We start from the raw sequence: 11625 nt of genomic DNA on the forward strand, positions 1-11625 counted from the left end.
CACGTTCATTCATTTGTTTATTGTCCGTGGATGTTGTCGCTGCGATAGAGTCCATATGGCCTGCAAAGCCTGAAATAGTTACTCGCACCCTTTATAGACAGAGCTTGCCAACCCTTGGAGCAAAGCACCTGGGCCGTACCCTGTAGATTGTGGCGTCCCTGCTGGCCTGAAGGTGGCCTCTTTGCCGTCCCATGGAGTCTTTGGACGTGGCACTTGTGTGTCTTCTGTGGCTCCTTTTTCTTTTTTTTTTTTTTTCTTTTGCGGTACGCGGGCCTCTCACTGTTGTGGCCTCTCCCATTGCGGAGCACAGGCTCCGGACGCGCAGCCTCAGCGGCCATGGCTCACGGGCCCAGCTGCTCTGCGGCATGTGGGATCCTCCCGGACCGGGGCACGAACCCGCGTCCCCCGCATCGGCAGGTGGACTCTCAACCACTGCGCCACCAGGGAAGCCCATTCTGTGGCTCCTTTGATCCACGGTGGCTAGAGTGGGCCCCAGGGACGCAAGCTGGGGAGGCAGGGCCATCACATGCCGGGACTCTTGTCAGGAGCTGGAAAGGACAGCAGTTGTGTAGAAGCAATGAGGGGCTGGATCTGTGGGTGTCAGTATTGTGGGAGAAGCAGATTGGAGACAGAGAAGTTAGAGGGAACACCACTGGAAACCTTCAAACAAATATTTGTGTGCCTCCTTTATTCAAGTGGGAGGAAGGAGCAGGTTGGAGGAACGTTTGAATAGATGAAGCAGCCTGGGTGGGTAGCGCCCTGGTAGAGGGGGCGTCTGAAAGGCTCAGGACTGAGCCAGAGTGGTGCTGTTGGCATGTTTTCATTAGCCTGGGTGTGCTCACGTGGCATTTCCCCAAGTTGTCACTGTTAGCTACATGCACATTTATTCATGAATTTATTTAACACGCATTTCCCGAGTACCCACTATGCCTGGCACTGAGCTATGTCCTGGGGTGATGACAATGAGCGAGACATGTTTACTGGCCTGCAAGTGCTCATAGCCAAGTAGAGGAAACAGCACAAAACGCAGAGCAATAAGGGCTGGAGTCAGGGTTGGCACAGAGAGCTGTGGGTATATATATAGCTGAACGCCTCTCCTAGGCAGGACACAGGGGTCCCAGCCCCCATCAGGCCACCCAGAGTAGGCTGTTCAGGCAAATGGAACCTCCAGGCACCCTTTACCCTAAGGCCAGTCCTTCCAGGCGTAGGCCCCTTAGAATGGTTCTTTGACTCGATAACGAGAGCTTTCCTCCTTCCTACCCTCCCTATCTTTCTCTCTTCTTTCTTCTCAGCCTGTTCTGGGAGTGGTGGAGGAAGGGGAATTCTTGGCACACTAGGAGAGAGGTGGTCTGGATGTGTCCATGTCCGTCCTGGCAAAACAGCAATGATACGTCCCCCATCCCAGTACCAAGGGTGACATTCTGGACCTGCCACAAGGCCACAGCAATCCCAGCCATCCCGCCCACCTGCGGAGCCATCCATTGCATGCCAGATTCCGGCCCAGGCTGAGGCCAAGGAGATGAGGGTCCAGGCCTGGATGCAGCACTGACGGGCTCCTTAGCCTGGGGAAAGTCACTTAATGACTCTGATTCTCCCCTGTAAATGGGCGCAGTAGCGCCCACCTCTCGGAAGGGTTATGGGGATGACATGAGGTAGTGAAGCACCTAGCACAGTGTTTGACACTAGAAGCCACTCCGTAAATGGTGGCTACCACTGTCATTTTGTGACAGGTTAGACTAGGTCAGGATCAGGGCAGAAACTGAGACTTGTGGTCCTGGGATGTGACTACCTTGACTGCAGGCTGTGAACCCCATATGACTTCAGCAAACCCATAGGATCGCTGCAGTTTGCTCTGATCTCATTAGGACCTTCCAGGGAGGATCATGGCCTCTGAGACCCCTGGGCTGCTCAGAATCTACTATGTGGGTCAGTGGGGCGTGAGGGCAGCCCCTGCCAGGGGGATTCCCATGTGTTCCCCCTTTCTCTTTTTGTCACGTAGTTCCCCCCAGGTGATGGAGCCTAGAAAATGTGAGGTCTAGCAGAATGTTCCAGACCTTCACTCACTCTGGCACCTCAGGGTGGAAAGATTGGCCCAGCCTGGACTAGGTGGTGTAGGAGTGGGCCTAGGGCAGTGGGGACCACAAGCCTGAGGAAGAATGGCACCCAGGGCCAAGAGGGAGGTTTCCAGAAGGGCAAGCTCTGTTGCTGGCCAAGTCAGTTGTCAGAGTTGGCGTTGGGAGTCAGGGCCGGGGAGGAGGGAGAAAATGCAGGGTCAGGCACAATGGCAGGTTGGGAGGGAAAGTCAGCTGGAGGCAGCAGTGCTCGGAGCTGTTGGCCAAAAGAATCTGGTTCATGGACTTCCCTGGCGGTCCAGTGGTTAAGACTCCGCACTTCCACTGCAGGGGACACAGGTTCGATCCCTGGTCGGGGAACAAAGATCCCACAAGCCACAGGCATGGCACACACACAAAAAAAGAATCTGGTTCAGAGACCTCCTGTGTCCCCACCCTCTGTGATGGCTACTGACCCACTTCTTGTCCCCCAGACCAAGCTGCTGACCCAGTATGTGCTGAGTCTGGCCAAGTATGACCAGAATTATGATATCCGAGACCGAGCACGCTTCACCCGGCAGCTCATCGTCCCTTCGGAGCAGGGTGGGGCCCTCAGCCGTCATGCCAAGAAGCTCTTCCTGGCACCCAAACCAGCTCCAGTCTTGGAGTCATCCTTCAAAGGTGGGAGTTGAAATCCAGAGTAACCTTCCTGGGGGAAGGGGAGAATTGGCCAGCAACCCGGTCCCAGCCCTTCCCCCTGAGGTCTCAGTCTCAGCCTTTGGTGGGCAGGACTTCTGGAGAAACGCCAGTCCTGTGCCCCTGGCCTACCCCTTTGCTCATCCTGCAGCATCTAGGGCTTGCTCTTTCACCCGCTCACAACCACCACCACCGTCAACTCACCTGAGTCTCTGCCCTCCCAGGCAGGATGGGCGTCTGGTTTCTCTCCTCTCGGGCTCTCCTTTCCATCCTACTCCCTGAGCAGGCACTATATGTATCAAGATTTTACCTACCAACGGCCCAGGAAGGCAGGAAGTAGAACTCCATACAAAGGAGAGCTGTAGGGACTTCCCTGGCGGTCCAGTGGTTAAGACTTTGCCTTCCAGTGCAGGGGGTGCAGGTTCGATCCCTGGTTGGAGAGCTAAGGTCCCACATGCCTCGTGGCCAAAAAACCAAAACATAAAACAGAAGCAATGTTGTAACAAATTCAATAAAGACTTTAAAAATGGTCCACGTCAAAAAAATCTTAAAAAAGCAAAAACAAAGGAGAGGTGTATGTTTGTAAGTGTCCTGAGAAGGCGGCTGCCAGCACTCACTGGGCTGTCACTGGAGGTCAGCCCAAATCGTCAGCCCCAGGCCCTCTGCCTTGCCTCTTCTCTCGGTCTGATCTCCCGTGACAAGGGCTCTGAGAGATGTGGGAAGGGGAGGGTCCCCCAGCTGACTCTCTGGACCCAGGAACCTACTCAGGAGGGGAACTTCCTTCACAAAGCTCGGTTCTTCTGCGTATCTTTTTGTTCTGCTTTATCTTTCCCTGGACCACAGGAGCAAGGAGATTCTGAGGGATGGGGCAGATGTGCAAACCTCCCAGGAAGAAGGGGAACGGTCCCTTTCTCCTCCCTAACACCATCCCCACTTACAAGGCTCTGGGTTGCCCTCCTCTGGCTCTGACTCCCTCCTGCTCCCATTTGGACTCACCCCTCCCCACGGAGTCCCCAGCCTGAGCAGACACACCTCCCTGCCCTTTGACCCAGCCTGGCCAGCCTCTTACTCATAGTTGCTACCCTCACCCCAAGCAGGCCTCTTTCCTGAGCCTGGCTGTGCAGCAGCACCACCCCCGTTGCCCTGGGAGAGAAGCCACACCCGCATCTCTGCTTCCCCAACAGGCACCAGGGCAGACAGGCAGCAGTAGCTCTGGGCCCAGAAGCCCCTCCTGCCCTCCTCTGTGGCCCCAGCTCCCCCCATCCCTCAGCCCCTGCTCTAGTCAGCCATACAATCTTTTTTTCCAGCATGTGGGCCTAGAGATTCAGTCAGGGCAGAAGAGCCATTAGGGGACGTGTCCACCCCTCTCTTTTGTCTAGCTAGGAAGTTCCCACCAGAATCGCCACCCGGCCCCACCTAGGAAACAACTCCCAGGGCATTTCCTCACTGCCACTACTGACTTGACCTCTCACCCTGTCCCCAGACCGGGACCACTTCCAGCTGGGCTCACTGTCCCACCTGCTTAATGCCAAGGCCACGGGCTACCAGGAGCTCCCAGATTGGCCAGAGGAAGCCCCAGACCCATCTGTGCGCAATGTGGAGGTCAGCAGGGGTGGAGGGTGGAGCTGTGTGTGGGGAAGGCCAGACAGCAGGGAGCCCTGGGAGCGCCAGCCTGGCCCTCCTGACACCCTCCCCACACGCAGGAAGAAGATCTCTCCCTTATTGAGACCCATGTGGGCCTGTTGGGCGAATACACCAAGGTCCCCCCGCCCTGTGTGCTGTGTGCCCTCTGCTCTGTGTGCAGTGCTCTCTCCCAGCCTGTGCTGCCCCCTCCCTCCCCCTTGTATGCTGCACCCCTGTGCCGTCCCTACACTCTGTTCCTTCCTGCTGGCAGTGCCGCTCTGTGAGTGCCTCCCCTGCGTGGACAGGGTCCCTTCCCTCCCCCCATTATTCCCTCTTGGGGACAGGACCAGGTGGGGCCCTGAGAAGAGCCAGGGTGAAAGATAAGAGGGGCTTGTGCTTTCCTTCCCCCTCCCCATCCATGATTTAATGGCTCCTCGCCCTCCACCCCACAATCTCCAGGTACCTGAATGGACCAAGTGCTCAAACAGGGAGAAGAGGAAGGAGAAGGAGAAACCCTTCTACTCAGACTCTGAGGGAGAGTCAGGGCCCACAGAGTCTGCAGACAGCGGTGAGGAGATGGGCAGAGCTGGGGCCCTGTGCTCCTGCCTGCGTGTGTGTCTTGTGGCTGACCATCTGGCACACGTGTGTGCTCCTGTATTAGATGGTCACGTGTCCAGGGGGGTGTGCGCCTCCTTGTGTGCACCTATATGTGTGCTTATGCACTTGAGGATTGCACGTCCCAGATGTGTGTGTGCTTGTGTAGGTCTCTATCCACACGGGTCCATCTGTGTTCCAGTCGGTCTGGTTGGTGTCTGGGGCCGGGGGCAGGTCGGGGGGTTGGAGGGAGAAGAGGTGAGTTTGCTGCTTCAGTGCAGAGTCTGAAGCTGGGTGTCCAGGGCTCCCCAGGAGGCCTGCACACGAGGGAGGGAAGCCTGAGGCAGTCCTTCCACAGACCCTGAGTCCGAGAGTGAATCGGACAGTAAGAGCAGCAGTGAGAGTGGCTCTGGGGAGTCCAGCAGTGAGTCCGACAACAAAGACCAGGATGAGGACGAGGAGAAAGGGAGGAGCAGTGAGAGGTAAGATGACTGGGTGGCTCCAGGGCTCTCCCTTGGAAATGAAGGGCTAACCCCCAGCCTTAGCCAGTCTCCTAAGAGTCCCTGAGCCTCCTCAGGAGCTGTTCTGCTCACGTGATGGCCGCAGGAGGGCTCTGCGTGGGGCGCAGCATGAAGAAGCAGTCAGGGAAGGGGCCCGAGCTGGCACAGGCTGGTCTAAAGCTCTCACTGCGACCCAGGCATAGGAGCTCAGGTGTGGAGTCCACTGGCCCAGGCTCCCCACCCTCACCCCCAATGTCCAAGGCTTTCCCTGCTCTTCTGTGACGCAAGAAGGGGGTCATCCAGGCTGGGCCCAAGCCCTGTTTGCCCCTTTCCTCCAGTGAACATAGTGAGGAGGAAGGTAAGAAGAGGAAGATGAAGAAGAGGAAGAAGGAGCCAGAGGGACAAGAAGGCGGCTCGTCCTCAGAGGAGGGCAGTGACTCCAGCAGCAGCTCCTCAGAGTCTGAGATGACGTCAGAGACAGAGGAGGAGCAGGCGGAACCTGCCTCCTGGAGGAAGAAAACAGTGAGCGCCTTGGGGCAGGAACAGGATGGGTGTATGGACCGGGGCCCTCCCCAGCCTCTGGGCCAGGCCCAGGCATCTCCCCATAACCCAGCCCGGGCCAGGGTGCTCCCCTTCCACACTCACATCCCGCTTTTCTCTTCCAGCCTCCCAGCAGCAAAAGTGCCCCTGCAGCCAAGGAGATCTCCCTGCTTGATCTAGAGGACTGTGAGTTTGGGTGGTAGAAGTCACAGGGGGAAGGCGGCCTGGGGAGTATGACTTAGGAAGGGCCATGGGCGCTCTGGGCTAGGTTCCTCGGGGGTTTGGGGTGGGAGGAGCAGACAGAATCCATCTTTGGGCCTGAGAGGGCAGCAGGACAACCTCTCCAGGTGTGGGGTTGGGGTCAAGGATGGATATCTCCAGGGAGCCACCAGGCTGCCACGTGCCTCACTGTCCGTGGTGCTGAGCCGTCTACTCCCTAGGTCTTGGGCTCCTGCTCGATCCAAGCCAATTCCACTTTGCCTCTCCCTCGTCATAATGTTTCTCATATCCTCCCACAGTCACCCCTCCCAGTGTCCAGCCTGTGTCTCCCCCCACGGTTGTGTCCACCAGCCTGGCTGCTGACCTGGAGGGCCTGACGCTCACAGACTCCCCCCTGGTGCCCTCGGTGAGTGGGGTGGGGAGGGACAGGGCTGGGGCAGGGACACATCTCTGTGCCGCATCCTACGGTATGGATTGGTGTGAAGGGGGTGTGATGGAGGGATGGCTTTGAGCCTCTGTTGCTGTGACCACAAGTAGGGACAAGGCTGGGATGGGCTCTCGCCTTGTTGTTCCTTTCCGTACTTCCCCTCTTCCTCCTCCCCTCCAGCTGCTGAGTCCAGTGTTGGGTGTCGGGAGACAGGAGCTGCTGCACCGCGTAGCTGGCGAGGGGCTGGTTGTGGACTACACCTTCAGCCGCCAACCTTTCTCCGGGGACCCCCACATGGTGTCTGTGCACATCCACTTCTCCAACAGCTCTGATACCCCCATCAAGGGCCTACACGTGGGCACCCCCAAACTGCCCGCTGGCATCAGCATCCAGGAATTTCCTGAAATCGGTGCGGAAGGGCCTTGGACGTGGTGGAGAAGGAGGCTCCTGGGTGGAGCTGGTCTTTCTGTGGCTTCTGAGGCCCCCCTCTGTGCCAGGCCAGGGTCTAGGCTGTGGGGGTGTGGAGATAGCATCTAGCACGATCCACGGACAAGACAGACTAGGAAATGAGCGAGTCCGTCTCAGGGCAAGAGGTGCTTGAGCCTTGGTTGTTTCAGCACTGACTTAAAGGGGGTGAGGGTGAGTGGGGGAAGGGTGTTGACATTTCAGGAGAAACTCAGGAACAGTCTCTCCAGGGGCTCAGAGGGCCAGGATTCCATAGAGGAGTGGTCAGCTCTGCAAGTGGAGGGGAGAAGGGGTCAGGGTTCCAGACCTATCAGGTGATGCTGTCGTTCTCTCCCCCTTTCCCTGCCTCACACTGCTGCAGAGTCCCTGGCACCCGGAGAATCTGCCACTGCTGTCATGGGCATTAATTTCTGTGACTCGACCCAGGCGGCCAACTTCCAGCTGTGGTATGTTTCCAACTCATGGAGCGGTAGGAGGATGGCTAGGGAGAGGTGGGGTCAAAATAACCTGGAGCTGGAGGTGGTGTCAGGTGGGGCCACATCACGATCTGGTGTGTCTGGAAGGCATCCCAAGACCTCAGGTCTCTTACCTCCCTCTCCTGCTGCCTCCAAGCCCTCCCTTCAGACACAGTGCGAGGTGAGGGGAGAGATGCTGGCCTCACTCCCTCTCCCTCTGTCTCCTCCTACCCTTCCCAGCACCCAAACCCGACAGTTCTACGTCTCCATTCAGCCACCTGTTGGGGAGCTTATGGCCCCTGTGTTCATGAGCGAAAATGAGTTCAAGAAGGAACAGGGTGAGTGTTCCCTGGAGGTGGGCAGGGAGGGTGCTCAGGACCACCCACTGGGGCTCATTCAGCTCCACCATACAGTCACACTGAGGGAGCCTCAGCTCCTGCAGGTGGAGGCAGGCCTCACAGCTCGTGGCTCCAGCAAAGGCTTCACGGAGCCTGGGACACTTCAGTGAGGCTTTGGAGACGGTCCCAACTCAGCCAGGCAGAAAATTCTAGGCCAGAATTCCAGCTGGGGGAAACGTTATGAGTAGGTGTTAGTGAAAATTTACAGGAAGAAAGGAGGGGAGCAGTTTGCTTTAGGGCATAGGAGCCCTTAGCAATGGTGAGTAGTGAAAACAAAGCTGAAAATATGTGTGGTCTAGTTTCTGGAAGCCTTGAACGCTATGCTAAAGGATTTCAGTCCCAAAATTTCAGAGCTGGAAGGGGTCACAGAGGTTATTGGGTCCAGCTCCGTCGTTAGAGAGGTAAGGACTGTAGACTTCGTTTTCCTAGCAGTAGAGGAGTCATTGAAGTTTCTGAGCAAAGACGGGGCCAGGTTCAGACTCCTGCTTCAGAAGGAGAAGTCTGGCAACACTTACAGCTAGGACTGGAATTGAGAGAATCTGCAGCAGGAAAAAGAGGCAGAACAGCGTAAGTGGGAGGCAACATGGGGCTTCATGAGTCCCGGCTTTAAGTTCTGAACGTGCCACTTGCTTGGTATGTGACCTTGGACTAAATTCTGTGCCTAGTTATAAGGCTATTACAGTAGATCTGATGAGAGATGGTGACCAGGATTAGAACCACAGCAAAAAGAATGAAAGGCTGAGGTGGGGGAGAGGGAAGCCATGGGCATTTGCCCTAAGAAAGTGGAGAGGGAGACATATAAGCTGGCTCTAGAATGTCTGGCTTAGATACTAGGGAGAATGGCAGTGCCGTTGACCTAGACCAGGGGTTAGCCAACTTTTTCTCTAATGTTGGGTCATAAAGCAAATGTTTCAGGCTTTCTGGGTCATGTGATCTCTGCTGCAATTTGCCGTTGTAACCCAAGAACAGCCACGGATGATACATAAATGAATGAGTGTGGCTGCATTCCAATAAAATTCTATTCATGGACACAAATTTGAATTTCATACAGTCTTCATGTGTCATGAAATATCTATCTTTGATTTTTCCCCCAGCACTTAAAAAATATTAAAAACAAACAAACAAACAAACCATTGTGGGCCATGCAGGTGGCAGGTTGTATTTGGCCTTCAGGCTGTAATTTGCCAAACCCCTGACCTGGAAGAAAGAAGAATGGATTGGGCAAGGGAAAGGGGGCGACGATCTTGGACAGTTTTGGAGAGGCTGCTTTTGAAATACATTTGGGAAATTCAGGAAGAGGTGTTTAATATGCAACTGAAAATGTGGGTCTGTGCCCAGGAAACACTTCTAGGCTGGAGTCAGGAGCATAGCGGTGATAACTGAAGCTGTGAATATGAGTGAGATCACCCTGGGAGAGAGATGGGTGGGAAGATAAGAAGGTCAGAGACCTTCCCTGAGGAAAACCTGCCTTCCTCGGGAGAAAAAGGAGGGGAGGGAAAAGAGAAGGAACAGTGAGAGGTGGGAGGAGATCCACGAGAGATGAGGAGGTTGAAGAGTGCCTTGGATGGTCTGCAGGCCAAGATGACCAAAGACCTTCAGATCCAGCAGATAGGAAGCTGCTGCCAACGTCAGAGAGAGCGGGTCATTGCGAAAGGGGGGCAGAGGCCAATTGCAGTGGGTTGAAGGAGACCAGGGCTTGGGGAAATGGAGTCCTCTTTGGAGGACCTTGGCGGTCACTGGAGAGGGAGACACAGCACTAGCATAATGACGTATCCTCTTTCTAGAGAGGACTTCTTAGGATCGAGGAGACTTGATATGGAGAGACTAAAGGTACAGGGACAAGAAAATGTCACTAGTTAGGAGCGGAGGGCATGACAGCGACAGGAGAGGGATGTCCGTTCTCAAAAGGAGGAGAAGAATGGCGGAAATAGCAGAAGGAGGAGAGAGGGGCTGAGGAGAAGGTGGGCAGGAGGGCAGACGGAGGAGCTCGCATGGCTGGGTAGAGCATGTGAGTGGAGAGGAGAGGTCAGACCCGTAGAGTGAGGGTTTCTTGGGATGCTGTGAGTGCCTGGGGACACGACGAGTCCTGGACAGGTTTGGAGCTGTTGCCACATGTGAAATTAGGGGTCCACCTGTGAGGGCTGCATGTGACAACCGGACTCTGGCCTGTCGGGTGAGGACCACCAGTGATCTCTTTGTGAGGACTCGGTCTCCAGGAGCTGGGAGAGAGTTGCACTTGGGTTGGAGGGCCAACCAGGAAAGACGAAAAGGTGGAGGAAACCTCTAAGTACTGACTGGCCACCAAGTCCACTGGCCACTCCCAAGGGGCTGGTGGCCCAGATGTCTGACAGTGGGGAAGCACCCAGTCAGTTTCTGCTCAGCAGTATGGATAGAGCCCTGGGTGGGGTGGCAGGTTGACCAAGGCTCTCTGAGGGAGGGCCAGGTCCGAGAGGGAAGTAGCCCCTCCTCAAGACTGGTGAGGGAGATTCAGACCTGCCCCGCCTGAGTAGAACCTGGTGAGGGTGCTCAGTGGGCAGACCCAGCGGTACCCCCCGTGGCCTTTGCCCTCATCATAACCTCTGTCCCCAGGAAAGCTGTCGGGCATGAATGAGATCACAGAGAAGCTCACGCTGCCAGACACCTGTCGGAGTGACCACGTTGTGGTGCAGAAAGTGACTGCCACTGCCAACCTGGGTCGTGTCCCTTGTGGGACATCTGATGAGTATAGGTACTGACCACCAGCAGGGGGACGAGATGGGCTCTCGGTCCTGATTTGAAGGAGGGGCCCCGTGCCTCAGGGTTGAACTCATTCCTCTACCCCCACCTCAGGTTTGCAGGGAGGACGCTGACCAGCGGGAGCCTGGTCCTGTTGACCCTGGATGCCCAGCCCACTGGAGCTGCCCAGCTGACAGTCAACAGTGAGAAGATGGTGATCGGCACCATGCTGGTGAAGGACGTGGTACAGGCTCTGACCCAGTGATCCTAAGTGCTGTGACCTCTTTGACCGTCCCTTGTCCCTCCCTCGTGACATCTACGCTGTTAGCCTCTCTCTCTCTCTCTCTTCCTCTCTCTCATATCAGACTCCTCATTCCAGATAGCATCCAGGGGTCCTCTCTCTCTCTGGTCACGACCAGGCTCCCTCCCAATTCTCCTCCCCATGGGTTCCTTAGTGACCTGTGCAGAGGGAGATGGCAGGGCTCCATTTGGTCCTCCCAGCTTTGTGTGGCTATTTATGTGGCAAAATCTCAATAAAATGTCTTCTCCCTAGATGCTGGCTCACCTTTCCTTGCTCGTGGGTTCTGCCTAAGGGGGTTGGCGGGGGCGGGGGGAGAGCTCCTAAGAGTGACTGTGTTTGACCCTTGTGAATGATCGCCACCGACCTTCTAGGGGAGGCTGTGACTGACTCTAAGAGGTGCCTCTGGTTGGACCCCCAAGATGACCATCTTCGAGTCTCCAGGCATCTCTGTGTAAGAGACGTCCGATCGGGGATGGGGAGGTCAGGCTGGAAGAACTCCCTGGTCCTTTTTTAGGAGCCTCTGCAAAGACGCCTCTTCGACATCTGGCAGTCCCTTTTGGTTCCCCTCATGGGCCCCTGGGAAGGAGAACTCATAATGTGGGGAATTCTCAAACGTAGGTGCAAGGTTCAAAATATGTCAG

General features: G+C 56.0%; 1 protein-coding gene across 2 annotated transcripts in view; it reads left to right on the plus strand.

Moving 5' to 3' along the window:
- Window positions 1–11228, plus strand: part of AP3B2 (adaptor related protein complex 3 subunit beta 2) — a 31049-nt gene extending 19821 nt beyond the window's left edge. For both annotated transcript variants that reach the window (XM_079914323.1, XM_079914324.1), the window contains exons 15-26: window positions 2546–2732; window positions 4231–4349; window positions 4830–4938; window positions 5323–5446; window positions 5803–5986; window positions 6130–6190; window positions 6523–6629; window positions 6831–7059; window positions 7477–7561; window positions 7811–7908; window positions 10558–10696; window positions 10798–11228. In XM_079914323.1, the coding sequence (XP_079770449.1) occupies window positions 2546–2732; window positions 4231–4349; window positions 4830–4938; window positions 5323–5446; window positions 5803–5986; window positions 6130–6190; window positions 6523–6629; window positions 6831–7059; window positions 7477–7561; window positions 7811–7908; window positions 10558–10696; window positions 10798–10948 (1593 nt within the window). In that variant the 3' untranslated portion in view covers window positions 10949–11228. The remainder of the gene's footprint in view (window positions 1–2545; window positions 2733–4230; window positions 4350–4829; window positions 4939–5322; window positions 5447–5802; window positions 5987–6129; window positions 6191–6522; window positions 6630–6830; window positions 7060–7476; window positions 7562–7810; window positions 7909–10557; window positions 10697–10797) is intronic.
- Window positions 11229–11625: the final 397 nt, after the last annotated feature.

Source organism: Stenella coeruleoalba (assembly GCF_951394435.1).
Source record: "Stenella coeruleoalba genome assembly, chromosome: 2".
Lineage (NCBI taxonomy): Eukaryota > Metazoa > Chordata > Mammalia > Artiodactyla > Delphinidae > Stenella > Stenella coeruleoalba.